At 41.9% G+C, this 15,878-nt stretch overlaps 1 protein-coding gene across 1 annotated transcript in view; it reads right to left on the bottom strand.

Annotated features, from left to right (window-relative positions):
- The window catches only part of LOC310794894 (tyrosinase-like), a gene marked incomplete at both ends in the record, with an annotated part of 47,830 nt that extends 34,595 nt beyond the window's left edge, over window positions 1-13,235 (bottom strand). Inside the window, 3 exons of the mRNA XM_083656934.1 lie at window positions 785-992; window positions 4,630-4,776; window positions 12,561-13,235. Coding sequence (XP_083513060.1) covers window positions 785-992; window positions 4,630-4,776; window positions 12,561-13,235 — 1,030 coding nt within the window. The remainder of the gene's footprint in view (window positions 1-784; window positions 993-4,629; window positions 4,777-12,560) is intronic.
- Window positions 13,236-15,878: the final 2,643 nt, after the last annotated feature.

Genomic DNA, 15,878 nt, shown 5'->3' with positions numbered 1-15,878 from the left:
GCACATAATCTGTTACAAACACATAAGCACCTTATGCGGCTGATAGCATCATGTCGATGATGTATGTTTTTCTTTCTTTCTTTCTTTTGTTTCTGGGTATATTGTCTGGTTTTATTTTATTTTATTCGACAATAAAGCAATAATACAAATATACATCATAGCTTTAAAAATCGACAAGGATGGCACAATAAAGTCTCAGACTTATTTCCATTGTGGTCCTTGGTCTTATGGGCAGTAGATGGCGAAAGTCTGAATGGCCAGGCAGTCTCAGACAATAAAACTGTCCACAAATTCCTGCCTGGGGGGCTCCAGACAGAGATAGGGGAGGAGCTTTAAGGGTTTGAGTGACAGATTGAGGGTCAATGGAGTTACGAGACTCACTCACAAGATCGTTTTAATGCTTTTCCACTGGTTAGATTTTGTAAAACCCACAGACAGACGTGAAGGGTGACCCAATGGCATTGATTTATGACACACACAAAAAATTTGAAAACATTTACATACCTCCGCCCGACAGCGATGATAAGGAAAAGTGACTGACTGATCAGTCTGAAACGGAATGTATTCAGCACTTGGGAGACTGAGCCACGATCAATTAATTTAACATTTATTTTGAGTCCTTTGTGAGTGAAAATATTTGAGCTTGTTCGTTTCTGTCTTTGCAGCTGCATCTGTGTGTGTCTCTGTGTACACACACACACACACTAACACACTCACACACACTCACACACGTGTGCATGTGTGTCTGTGTATTCTTGCATGGATCTGTGTGTAGCACTCTTACCCTCCAGGGTGTTTCTGAAGCTATGATTGGAGTTGCGGTTCATGGGCCCCGTCTCGTACTTGGGGACACGCAGTGCTAAATCCACATGGGCCGTCGTGGGGAGGTGCGTCCTGTGGTCGCCACCGGGGTTACGTAACAGTGGACCCTCCGCAGTACCATCACACAATGCCCCTCGATGGCCGTACTCATCTGATTTGGTGCAGATCACCTACACACATACAGATTGTGAGCTCCTGATTAAAGAGACTATAGAACCTTTTGATATATATATATATATATATATATATATATATATATATATATATATATATATATATATATATATATAAACACACACACACACACTGTGTGCACACACACACCCACACACACACACATATATGAAAGGGAGAAGCTAGTAGGGATGGGTATCGTTAAGGAATTAACGATACTGCTACTCTTATCGATCCGGTACTTATCGGTACTTTTTGTTATTTTTAACACTTTGAGTGCCACGGCCCTTGGGCAAAAGGTTGCTTGCTGTGCCACATAGGCCGCAATGCATTTTAAAACAGTCATATAATTTCTTTAATAATTACTATGTAAACACTGAACACGCACAAATAACGATGAGACTCTCTTCTATCACCTGCAAAAAAAAGTTTATTGATCCCATTTTCCGTTCTTTAGTTATGAGCCGGAGAAGATAGCTTGATTGAACCAAAAACAGCCCTTTTTTTCTACGAGCTGAGATAATGAGCCTTTTGTGAAATTAAACATTTCAAGCACATCACTGACTCTGAAGCTAATTTTCTGATGTCTGGGTCTGTCTGGGTGAAGTGTATGCTGCTCTGCGTGCTCTGCGTGCCCCCCCCCCCCTCAACTGCACACGCCTCCTCCTGGGTGTGTCTGTTGGCTCTCTGCTGAGTTTGCTGTGCACACACAGTGAGGGTGCGCGACATCCAGCTTTTTGGTTCCGCGTGTGTTTGTCACGGGCTCCCATGCTTCCAGTTGAGAATAATAAGGCTGATTATGCGGATGTGCTGTGGCAGCGGACACGGAGGTGCTCAGTTGTGACAGCGGATGCAGCTGCTGCGGGCACAGCTGGCGTTTGGCTTCATGCATGTCGATGCATACGGACGGATGCGATGCGATTTCCTTTTTCCCCAGCGACTTCTTCTGTGTGTTTGGCTCCACTTTCTCTTATCAGGAGAGTGCTGTCGCCACCTAATGGGTTTGTAAAATAGGTTATAGACCTCCAATAGCTACAATATTGTAAGAGGCGATGTAAGAAGCTTAGATCGACACACCCCCGTCAAAAAAACAATTTGGAGTTACTGACGCCATTTGGCGTCGCTGGCAGCCTACGGTAAATTTCTAATGACGCCATATGGCGTCGCTGGCACTCAATGTGTTAAGAGAAAAACCCCCCGAAACAAATAATGTCAGTTCTTTTCGTTATTTTTGAGAAAAAGACAAAAAGTTGCAAAAACTTAATGGGTGCGTTTTTATTATTAATTTCAATATCCAGCATTATATAAGAATTTAAATCTCCTACCACTGCCAATACCAACATTCAGCTAGGGAAAGCATAAATAAAGCAAGACAGCTATCTGTCTGCTGCACTTGCCCCCAAACACTAAATATTCCCCCCTGCTCTGGAAGTAAAATCTCTTTAGGACAACTGAGAGATGATACTCTGACGCTACTCTCGCCTTAATCATCCATGTTCACAAAGTCCTACCTGATGGCGAGGTGGGTCCGTGTATCATGGGTAACCGCAACCGGGTCATTATTGACAGATGATAAAGTTGTGTGAGCTAGCTTGTGGAAAACTGTGCATTTCTCCGTTTGTACCTATTTGATGCACTTTGTCTTTGGCTAGACAAATTACTAGCGAACGATTTATTGCACTTATGACAACGTGAATTGTCAGCATCAACTCGAGTGAAGTACAACCAGACTTGTTACATATATATATATATATATATATATATATTATATATATATATATATATATAAATACATACACATAAAAGGGAGGAAGTGCGCTCTGTGTCTTTGTTTGTTTGTTTCAATTTTGGTTTGGTCCCACATTGTGATGTCACTGATGATGTCACAATGTCACAATGTCTATGACATCATCAGTAATGCCACTGGCCTGTTAAAAGACTTTGATAAGGGTCGAGAGGAGGACCACTGGGATGTTCTTTGCAAGTTCTTAACCGGAGTATCTACGTAGTTTATTTTTCCATTGCCGGTATTGAAACCCTTGCCTAACATCTGCTGCATCTTTGTTGTTTAAATACCACTGTATGCTATGGCAGGCTCAAGGTGACACCCCTGCATCACCCCCCATCCCGATGATTTTTATTAATTTTATTTTTAACTGTCTTGTCTGTTTTTGCAGTGTCCTTTTTATGCCTTTGTTGTGTTTAAAATGGTCAATAAAAAAATTATATAAAAAAGTTATTTTATATTAACTGATCTTTATAAAAAAGGTAAGTGCCCTGTCTGTCTGTCTGTCTGTCTGTCCGATTTGTGCTGGAAGTGATGTCACTGGGGCGTGTGTGTGTTGAATGCATTTGTAATTGCTCAATTGTGATGTCATCAGTGATGCAACAGACTCAACAAACTGATCCGTAAGGCCAGGGACACTGTGGGGCTGGAGCTGAGCTCTCTGACAGCGGTGTCGGAGAAGAGAACGCTGACCAGGCTACGCTCCATCATGAACAATGACTCTCACCCACTCCACGGCGTGCTGGTCAAACACAGGAGCACGTTCAGTGAGAGGCTGATCCCACCCAGATGCACCACAGAGAGGCACAGGAAATAATTCCTGCCTGTGGCCATTGGACTCTTTAACGCCTCAGCAAGAAGAGCACCTCGGAGACACTCAGTCTCTCTGAGACTGAGTCAGCCGATAGGTTAGCTGTGCCTTAGTTACGTCACACGTAGTCTCAACGCCAGACCCATGAGAGTTCTTACGCTGATACACTACATTACTGCATGCTGCAGAGCTCTCTCTGGGTCTGGGACACTTTCCCTCAGAGGGCTGGTTATGGGAGGGAACCGTTCACTTGGCCAGTCATATGCCAGTGATGGCTTCAGGCCTCTCCAATCAGTAACGACTTTGTGATCAGACAACACGGGAGGCGCAGCCCATTTTTTTAAACCGCTCTCTCATCGGTGCTACGACCTGTCACTCATTCAATTTCAACCCGCCTTCAAAACCAGCAGTGGCTGTTAACTGGCACAGACTCACTTATGTAGTATGCAGAGCGCAGCGATTCAACGTAATATTTGAGTCTGGGGAGAGACTACGTCACACGTAATGTGCAATTTTATTTAATTTAATTCCAGGAAGCACCTATTTTATTTTATTCTATTTTATTGACTGTTTTTACGTTTAGGGAGATACTGTGTGATACTGTGTTATGCTATGTTGTGTTATGTGGATATTCATGCCTGAGTGCGAGCAACTGCAACTTGTCCCAATTTCCCCCCGGGGATCATTAAAGTCTTTCTGATTCTGATTCTGATGTCACTCAAACAAATGTGATCTAATTTAAAATTTAGTAAGTGGGTTCTGTAAGTCACACTTTTTTTTAAACGGTGCAGCCGCTTCTATACATCACGTGTGTCCATTTGTAGCACGAGGTGTCCGTTTGTAGCATATGAACTGCACCGCTTACTTCAGCACCTGGGTGTGATTTTTCTAAAGCAAAGGGAGATTTGCTCACTGTACACATACACACACACACACGTGCACACACACGTGCACACACACACACACACACACGCACAGACACACACACATGCACACGCGCACGCACACACACGCACACATACACAAGTTCGCTTGCCTGCCATGAAGCGAAGATGGAAGCGGGGCTGATGAAGTCGGAATTACCGGGGCTGCGTCCACCCATCAGAGCATCAGTGCACACGTCACAGGCCTGCGCATCCCTCCAGTCCCAGTATGGGATGGTGAACTTATGATCTCCCGTCACCTTAAGTAAAGAAAAGTAAAGTAATGCAAAGTAAAGTAAAGTATCAGCCTGGTAAACCAGCCGGTCACATGAACTCACATTTCATTTCGTTCTACCAGACCGTCTGGCCTTAAGCTTTCACCCAGTGTGTTGGGCGGATGTACTTGCTTTGACAGACAACTCCTTCAGCCAATCAGCGTTGGATCCAGTCAAACTCAAATCCACTCGGGACACATATTTTCCGCCGAGAAACTCCGCTGTTGTATACTCCTGTACTTGTTTAATTGTTGTTATTGAGTCTATTTCTGCAATATAACTGCACTGTATGGCTGTTTAAACTCGACAAACGTTGACATTACTCCTTGAGGTGGACAGGCAAGGAGGCAGCCATTATTGTTTTGCTAGCGGCGTTCCTGATTGGCCGGTTATGATGTCAACTACAAGGTGGGTCGCTAATTTGCTAGAATGCTTTGCAATTTCTGCACATACCCTCCCAGGGCTTGAGGCCAGATGGTCTGATAGAACTAAATGAAATCATTGAAATGTGAGTTCACGTGACTGGCTGGTTTACTAGGCTAGTAAAGTATGGGATAGTGAAGGTAAACCTTCCAGTCACCTAAAGTAAATAAAGTAAAGTAAAGTAAGGGTGTTTTCACACTGGTGACCTGGGAGCAGAACAGAGCACACTTGTCGCCAAAATGACCCCAGGTGCGGTTCGTTTCATGAGTGTGAACGTTGCGTTCCGTCCACGGAACAGCGTAACGGGACAGTAGGCGACGGGCCGAGACGGCGTATCTGCTTTAGTTATTGAAAGCAATGATCCTCATCGAGAGAGAACCCAGCCCTCTAAAGTTGTGAATATTATTTTCATCTTAATCAGATTCCGTTTGTTGCCACTCGAAAATTCTACGAGCCTTTCCAAAACCAGAGTTTAAAGTACGTTACATTTGCAGGCAAATGCTGCGACCTACTGGCCGGTAGAACGGTAGCACACCAAGATACTGTTGGAGGGACGTCATTGACCTATCAGAGTTCGTTACGTTGTGCAACTTGTTTGTGTTGTACAGCATTTTGTTCAAACATATGGTGACGTTGAATCAGTGTTAGCTTAGCGCTAGCCAGCTAGCACACGCTAGAATTGGCCTGCATCTAGCCATTTCTAACTAGCTAGTTTTCCTCAAATTAATATAACGTTAGCATGGAACCATCTCGTTATGACAGTGGGGAGATGATGTTAGCTTTTAGGTTGATACTAAACCTTCAGATCTTTACTACCCAACATCAGAAAAGCTAGTCACAATATGCAGGCTGCAAACTCACTTAGGTGACAGCTTAAGGTCCTTACACACCGAGCACGTATTTTTCGTGCGATTAATTCGCACGTCAATAATATTTTCCGAACCTATATCAGTCAATGCAACCGTGCATACCAACGGCGAAGTTTCGCCCAGCGTTATTGCGGTGTTTATTTTTTCGAACCACGTTCGATTTTTCAGAAATTCGCTTCCGACGTGTACACATCTGTGGCTGTGATTGACAGGTGGGTCAAAACTCGCATCGCAATTTCGTACCGTATATTCGCATCGCTCCCGATGTGTAAGGACCTTTAGGGTAAGGTGACAGCCAACTTTTCATCCCAAAATAGGAGGATTTCTGAGTAGTTTGATTTCTGCCCTGGTATCTGTCACCTTTTTCACTCTCCATGACTTTGCATCCCTGAATATGAATGAATGAATGAATGAATGAATATTTTATTTTCGTGTCAGGACAATTACATGACCCATCCCACATGGGATTATCAGACACATCAACATTCAATATTTAACAAAACATAATATTCTGGTATGTTACCCAACCAGAAGCTTTCAGTGCAGCCCAAATTAGAGAGTATATATACATGCAGACATAATATGCCTATACATATACATACATATACATTCATACATACCTGCACTGAATACGAAAATAAAACGAAAAAAATAAATAAATAGAAAATAAACTCTACTTTATCAGTTATACGTCAACCTTCTCCTCCTGTCCCATGCTTTAGAAAGAAATTCAGAGAATGCAAAAATATTATCAAAAAGAAATTCGAGTATTACTCCGTTCTCACTATCTATCATATTTAGCTCAGGAGTATGGACTCTTTTAAACATTGTTTCTCTCAAGTCATGATACAAAGGACAATATAAAATGAAATGAATTTCATTTTCCACCTCATTCAACTCACAATATTCACATATTCTATCCTCCTCAGCTACCCCTCTGTATCTTCCTGTTTCAATATGTAATGGTAGGATGCCACATCTTATCTGTGCACAGAGTGATCTCTGACTTTTTGACAAATTATACAAAACATATTTTTCACATTTATAATCTTTTTTAAATAAACAATATGTTCTTAATTTTGGCTTTTGCCAAATTTCTTCAGCCCAGGATTGTAGACATTTAACCCGGATTCGATTTTTAAACTCCTCCACATTCACAGTTTTTCTTTGGAAATAATGGTCTTCCAGACCACATTCCTGTAGTAAGTCATACAGTTCAGAGACCCATTCCCCATCAACAAACAAATCCCAAAAGAAGATATGGCTAGCCACCCTGTTGGGTGGTAAACCCAGCAGCCTGTTCCAAAGACCCACCATACTGGCCTTCCACCTAATTTCACAGGAGTCCCACCCCATATCTCCATTAGCTGCCAAAATGGGGGCATATTTATGAAGTCCCAGGTAGAATCTGATTGCTCGATTCTGAACTCGTTCATTCAACTGAAACCTTTTGAAACCCCAAACCCCCGAAACATAATCTAAGACAGGACATACACAGGTTTGATACAATTTCGAATAAGTAGAGTAGCCCATATCTCTCAACATTTTAGTCTTACCTATAATACCTCCCAGTGCCCTGCTTGCTGAGTCTGCTAGAACAGAAACACCATGGAAAAACGACATGTATTCATCAAAAAACAAACCAAGGTATTTATACTTATCTGTAAACTCGAGTTGTTTGTCACCAATACGGAACTGAAAACAACTTCTCTCTTTCCCTGGACTTCTAAAGTGCATTACTTGTGATTTCTTTTGATTAATACACAGTCTCCATTTCTTACACCACTCATTAACACATATCAGCATCATTTGTAAATCTTCTTCCCTTTCTGAAAGCAAAATAATATCGTCCGCATAAAGAAGGATGTTTACAATTACCTGATCACATAATACCCCTTTCCCCAGTTGCTTTATCTCTCTGGCCAAATCATTAATGAAAACGGCGAATAGAGTTGGAGACAAAACATCCCCTTGTTTGACACCAGAGGGAGTAGAAAACCATTCTGTAAAATAATCGTTCACTTTCACACATGCAACAGGTTGTTTGTATATTGAGGTAATAGCTTGATGGAACTTTCCATTAACCCCAATTTGGTGAAGCTTATATTTAAGGAGATCGTGATCAACAAGATCAAACGCCTTCTGGAAATCAATAAAACAACAAAAAGTGGGCTTTTTATGCTTCAGTCTGTTTCTAACGACTGCAGTCACTGTATAAATATGATCTATACACGCTCTTCCCTTTCTGAAACCATTTTGCTCCTCTTCTAACAAGTTATTTTGCTCCAGAAAGGTAACTAGTCTATTATTTAGAACAGAAGAATACAATTTGTATACAGTACTTAGAAGACTAATACCGCGATAGTTCAATGGGATCTTAGGGTCATCCTTTGGAGATTTTGGAATTGGAGTTATGATTGACTTACACCAGGTGGATGGTACAATACCGTGGTCAAAACACACGTTCAGCAAGAAAAATAATAAATCAAACAGCTCAGGAGCTTTCAATACTTCATTTGACAACTCATCTACCCCCACGGCCTTTTTAACCTTAGCAGACTCAATTGCTTTTAGAACTTCTTCTCTACTAAACTCTGCATTTAAATTGGCATCACCGTCGTGGTTTAAATATTCCCCCGTCACACCGGATACACAATCAAAAGAGACACCATCAACATTTACAACACTCTCCTCTCGTCTAGAGAACAAACCAGAGAAGGCTCCCTCCCACTCCCTTAATACTTTACCTAGTTCAGAAGATATTTCTCCTTCACTCCACACCTGCATAGGGATCTTTTTCCGGCGTTTAGGACCCAGATTGTTTATCTCACTCCAAAATTGTTGTGGGTTCTTTGTTTGTAACTGCTCCAGATGTATAATCTGTCCTCTCTGATATCTTCATTTATAGAATCTAAGTTTTTTATCAAAACAGTGTTGTTTTTGCTTATAAGTTGTTTTACTGAATATGAAGTCAGTTAGATTCATGGATCACTGCACCAAAACTTCTGATATGCATACATGAACCACCATCATTCAGTCAGTCAGTCAATTAATCAACAACTTTATTAATCCAACTCAGGGAAATTCGTTTTGAATAGTTTGTTGATGTAACAAATAGTAACATAAAAAGCAGATACACCGACCAAATAGCTCAAATGTGAAAGAGAATCTATAAATGTTGATAAATGAAGATGGCTGTGAACTCGATCCCAAAATAAAAATAATTATAATATTGTGACCCAGAGTTTAACTAAACTTCTGTGGGCACTGGACAGGGCTCTGCTAAGCACTGCAGTGTATGAGATTAAAAAGTGACTTCTTCTGTTTTCTTTGCAGGTATATTTCCACCAATTCCAATGGATCTGTGTCCTGTCAGAACCCTCAACTGCTGCAGTGTCCTGCAATACAGAACCATCTAGGTCACACATGGGCCGGGCCCGGGCCCTGGACCATCTCAATCCGGCACCCAACGTCCTCAAAGGAAAACAAAACAACGCACAAAAAGTCAATAAAAGACAGCATCACGTTAATAAATCTAATCCGCTACAGCCATTTGATTGGTATCACTATGATGTCAGGAGATTAACAGGAGAAATTACCAATCACAGCGGGAGAGAGGGTTACAAATAGAGAGGCCCCCACGAAAATCAGGAGTGTTGGCAGTTATCAGTCCAATGTGTTGCACTTCGCTTACTTTATATTATGTAAGTTAGTATGGCCCTCTGGAAAAAAAATGTCCCACCCCTGATCTAGGTTGATAGACTTTCAGATATCAAGTATCTTGGTCAACAGGCTGGCATAAGTAATGTCTCTTATAATATTCATTAAACCTGATTTGGTGACACAAAGTATTTAACACTGTTTCATTATTTGCATCATCGAACATAGCTGCTATCAAGAGGTTTTGAGGTGTCTTCAGTGACCAGCTTACTGTACCAGGTCACTCTTACCAGAAGTGACTACGCTGTTGTCTGTTATCTGCCAAATATATTTCCAGGCTGTTAGATTATAGATTATCTAACATCAGCCATCTTGATAGATATTCCAATGTCTTTAAAGCTCTGTCAGTGTTTTAATTTTGCAGAGTTGTTGGCTGATTTGTTCTCTCTTTAGTTGAGATGTTTTGCATGAACTGTAATACCATCTGATATTTTCAGTGTTCCTGCAAAAAAAATCATCCACAATTAATTTAAACAGATGGACATTTGCTGGTCTCAGTTCATTTATTTTCACGGCAAACCTTCAGATTTGTTGAAATACTGATATATAGAAGTTAAAATAAAAAGATTGCATAGGAGTTATGAGTGTGCAATCTGTGTTTCCTTTGTTTACAACTTAGAACACACTACAAAACATGAAAAGCCACTTTTGCCTGCTCCTTGGTTGACCGTGCAGATGTATAAACTATGACAATTAAGCAAAGAAGTGATTTTATATTTAAACTGAGGTTCTAATTACATTTGAAGACCCAGACAGTAGGCTACATCATGATAGCAGAAACAAGGCGGCTACAGATGCACTCATTTGGCTTTTCCATCAGGTCATCCTGTCATTGAAGGTTGGAGGCAGTAGATTCTTGGAGACAACAGTGAGCCATGTCAGCCTGGTTTTGCAGCATGTCAGATTTTCAAACCTGTCCAACAAATCAATATAAAATATCAAACAATGTTGCTGCCTGTCCAAAAATATATAAGTAAGTCACATTGGTTAATTTTAACTAATTTTAATTAAAATGTTTGTGTTATTAATACAAATGTAACGTTACTCTAGATTAGAGACTAGTGAGCAGATTACTAAAATATACTGTAGTGGAGGTAAGCCACATTTTTTAAATGAGGTTGATAGTTTACCCACCTCATTTACCATGACTGTAACGTTAGTTAAATATGCTGGCTGCTGCAACTCACTTCCTGTCATTTTGGCAGGCGTGTTTTGCCCATGGTTTTCCACGGACACGTCCACTTAGGAGGTTTTCGGCAGGTCTGAGTCTATTGGAGCCAGTGGGAAAAGTCAACGTGATCTCAGATTATGACAGATCCCTTCGCCCCATATTCATTAAAGTACATATTCGGCCCATTCTCCGAAGCCACATATCTTCTGAATGTTCTGACACTAAAATGGCATTTTTCAGACAGACAGATCAGGAGAAAATTAAACTTGTTCAAGACGTCTCTGTCTCAGCAACACACTCTCGTGAGATTTGGCAACAGGAACTCATGGTAGCAGGGAGCGATTAGCTAAAGCTAAAGCTCGTTAATCTATAGTAGTAGCTAAATCTCTGGCTAGAATGTATTTTTTAATGGGATACTGTATCTTAGTTTCAGCTATATTGAGCTAACAATGGGCAGCTTTATGTTTACAGTATGTATGTGTGGTTTGTGTGGAGTTTGGGGAACTCATGATTTCTATTTCAAGTTAGCTTGCTAGGTCAGCACTGTGCGTCACACTGAGTGTGACGCTGTGTGTGACGCTTGATGCGTCACCAGGCACAGTCCTCTCACTTCAGGGGAGGGGTGACGACGTGACCATTTGGGAGACTTGCAGCTACCATTTGTTAGAATTAGCGGAGCCTGCGGTGAATCATCTAGATAGTAATAGAATATCTATGGTTATACCTTCAAGCCACAAAAAGGTCGTCCAAGAACGACTTTACAAGTGTCACACCGGAATTTCAAACTCACCCACCGTCACCACACAGTCTTGCAGTCAATCGCGCTAGGGTTTTGAAAGTCAGCAAGGTTGATAAACATTTTTTATTATTTTCTAAAAACGTGTCGACCGGGGTAGGCGCAGTCGACGCCGCCGCCATCTTGAAGTATTGTTTAGAAAGGATCGACCCCGGTCGGCCAGTTCACCGACAACCTCTGGGTTGTGCAATCAACCGGCTTTACACTGACATCTTGAAGCTGGTTCAGTAAGTGCTGCACTGAAGGTTGGCTCGTCCGAGAGACTCTTTTCTTTCTTTTTTCTGTTGGCATATTCCGTCATTTGGGTTCCATTGGACACAATGTAAAGCCAATTCAAAGTAATCAAGTCGGATTTCAGCCTTTGGGAAGGAAGCACTCACATCATTAAAGCGGGTGTGCTCTTTATATCGCCAGCCGCTCTGAGCCGTCATGTTAATCAGGGAAGGTTCTATCGCCTAAACTGAACGGCTTGCCATATGACGGATGATGTCATCAGTGATGTCATCAGTAACACATGCCTGGCATACAGCGAATTTGCGCTTGTTTTATCCAATTTTTAAGTAGGGCAGCCACTTCTATAAACGACTGTATGTACAAGCATATGTTACTCCCCAAGATTTGGGTGTTGTGTGTAACTGAGCCTGCTACAGCATTTGAAAGCACATTTTAAAAATCAGGAAAAAAGTATGGGATGATAAAGTAAAAGTGAAAGTAAAAAAAGAAGTAAAAAGTAAAGTAGCGTAAAGGGTAAAGTAAAGTATGGGATGGTGAAGTTAAAATCTCCTGTCACCTTCCTTATCTGGTTCTCCAAGAGAAGCAGGAAGACACGGTGCCAGGTTAGAAAGGCTGAAGACTGGTGGGCAAAGTTAATTTTTTCGCTGCACAAGGTGCCATTTGGCCAATAGGTGTCCCGGGACATTTCGTAGTGCATCCAGGTGAAGAGGTCATACGTGGTGATGTCGGAGAACATGGGAATTGTACCCATTTGAGCCCGTGGTACTGTAGGGATGACATAGTCCGGGCTGATTCTGGTCTTGGCCAGGTTAAGGTAGGAGATGAACTTCTGTTGCTCAGTGACTGGCAGTGTCATGATGTTGCGGCGCACTGATTCTCGGGACTCGGCACAGTCTGGACCCCAATAACCAAACCGGCATTCGCCACAGTTGAAACCGCCATAGTTTCTGGTGCACTGGCATGTCCGACTGAAGAAAGCTAAGGGCCAGCGCTCTCTGTCATCGACTCCGTAGCATGGGTACTTGCCGTCATCAGGCTCATTTGAGACGACCACGTCAGTGCAGGAACCCCTGTGCGACTGGGCTCCACAGGCTGACCCATCCCCATCCCACAGCGGACAACACTCTTTGGTCCGGAGCGCCTCGGAGGTGGAACATGGTCGTGGAATTTGGCAAACACAAGACCCAAGGAGCTGCAGCAGCAGAGCTGCAGACACACACAGGCTCCTCATCATGAAAAGTCCTGTTGAAAAGATGGATGGAGAGCTACTGTTTAGTAAAAAAAACTTAAAATAAGAATAATGTTAATAATGATAATGATAATAGTTAATGAATGTTATATAGTGCTTTTCAAAAATCTGACTAAGACACTGAAAATGGGACTCCACGAAGAAACAAACAGAAGAATGTGCGACAAGTAGATACATATAACACAAGAAAAGAGGTATACACAGATACATATTTGTTACGGGTGTGGTGTGTGTTTGTGGCCTGTGTTAATGTTTGCCTCTGCTCACTGATTATCTCCAGGCCCTCCCCCCCTGCTGTGGCACCTGTGCAGGAGAGCACAGGTGTACTCACTCTGCCAATCAGAGGCTGCAGGTTAAAACCTTGGAGAAGGCAGACAGACAGTCCCAGTGGGCCATCTGACAGCTTTGTGTGCTGTGTTGGTGCATAGTACTTGTGGACCGGTGTCAGTCAAAAAGAAAGCTTTTGCAACTCTACCTGAGAGTGTGACCCTCAGGTTGAGAGTGGGATCCTGTTAACTCTTTTTTGAGAGTGTGGTAATAAAAACCCTTGATTATTGCAATATTATCTCCTGTCTCCTTTGTCCCCCGGTTCTGTTGTGTTATATGTTACATCCTTTCTCCCCTGGTAAAACTGGGAACGTAACAATATTCTATGTAGGGATGGGCATTTCTAGCAAAAACACTACTCAAAATTCGCAGCGGCAAACTGAACTCTTTTTTTTAACTCAACCCAAATTGTACATGGTCTCACCATGTACAATTACTCACGTTGTGAGTAATTCTACGCTTACAAGGCGTGGTTATAATGCTTAAGGCCGCTTGTAGCGCCGACACGAAAATAGGGACTGCGCCGGTCCACGCCCACTAATATGGGCTGCGGCTGGCGCTAACCGCTAATTTAAGGCCAGTGGCACGATAGGGCCCAATGTCTCTGTTCCTTCATTTATGTTTACAATGACAAATAATCTGTATGGTTTATCTGTTGGTATTTCCTTGGGTGATATTCCCTAGTTGTCACTCATTACCTAGACCTACCCTGCATTTTATTGGGCAAAATTTTCAATCGTAGTAAATCAAAGCCACATGTGAGATGCCACAAGTAATTTTATTAAAACACCAATCAAAATAAAATGCAAAGAGAGGTTTCCTTATTGGTGCTTTCACAAAAATATTGTATACACAATGAGATGTTTTTTTTATTCATTCATCATTCATCTGTCAGCTCTCATCTCCCTCTATTCCGTGACCGATATACAAGACAAAATATGAGAGTATATAGAACAACTTAATCTGAATCATATAGCCCTATAAGGTATATCAGGGGGTTCCCCCACATTTCTGAGTAGCCAGCCAGATAGAAAAAGTAGCTGGCTATGGGATGGGCCTTGCCCCTCAAGGGGGGTCCGGGGGGATTCTCCCCCGGAAGATTTTTTTTTACATTTTAAAGTAAAATTCATCAACCTGGTGCATTTGAGAGCAAAATGAACTACACACATCTCTAATGTGTTGTGACTTTACAAATAATTAGCCCTAAACAATCAATATAAAATGTATTTATTGAACATTTGTTGAATTTCTCCAGGTATGAAAAGTTAAATTATACAGTAGGTAGCCTACTTTAAAGGACCTTGTATGAACCCTGTATATAGGCTACAGTTTGAAGAGTAATATAGTTCTCTCTCTCACACACACTGTACCTGTGATTGTCAGCTTCAGCTTTATAGCTAAAAGTATGTAGACAGATTGAATCTGTGATTCTTGAATACCAATATATAATTCAAACTGTCCACAAACACATTGGGCAAGGATAGGTAGACAAAACATACTGTACATGGAAATAAAAGTGGTTCTGCCACTCTGGCCACTAAATTTTAGTCAGCCAATATTTATTTATACAGATCTCGGCACAACAAACACCAGTATGTTTCTAGATAGTTTTCAACATGGTCGTATTATATTGGCTTTATACAGTAGCACCTGGACTATTCAAGTCGACTCTCACGCACCTAATGTTACAAACTTTAGCTACTTGATCAGAGGGAAATCAATCATGTTTCTTACACCAGTGATTCACTCTTCAGTTGTAAAACGGTGAGCCTATATGATTTTCCCCACTCCGGACACACATTTTTAACCAACCTTACCTACGTTCAGCTCACCATGAGCTGGTCTCCAAATGCACATCTCCAAATGCGCATTGCGCATCGCTGGCACAATGGCACCGTTAAGTTGTTTGAAGCGAGCGCTGTCTGGGCAGGCAAGCACAGCTCGATAAAGGCACCAACGTGACCGGGGCCGTGTACCTTTCCCGCGGAGCGCTCCACAAAAATAGGCTACGGTTCGCGGAGATCCTGGTCAGTGCCATGCCCATGTGTAATCTTTTTTCTTTTCTTTTGGTGTGTGACGTGCTTGGCGTGGTCTCCGCATCAACGGAGTTTACGCGAACGTGTTAAAACTCGTGCAATAATAAGTGTGCATAAACGATTTAAACATGTGAGTAAACGATCTTAAAAGGTGTCTAAACGCTGCAGAGCATTGAAAAAGGTACGTAAACGCCGTTTACGTGCGTTTAGCCACCACTACAGCCCTGATTGTAGGCAACCTGCAGTTTATACATGGTTGCCT

The sequence above is a fragment of the Poromitra crassiceps genome (genome assembly GCF_964638095.1).
Source record: "Poromitra crassiceps genome assembly, chromosome: 20".
Taxonomy (NCBI): Eukaryota; Metazoa; Chordata; class Actinopteri; order Beryciformes; family Melamphaidae; genus Poromitra; species Poromitra crassiceps.
The sequence above is the reverse complement of the archived record's forward strand: the minus strand, read 5'-3'. Positions and strand labels throughout refer to the sequence as shown.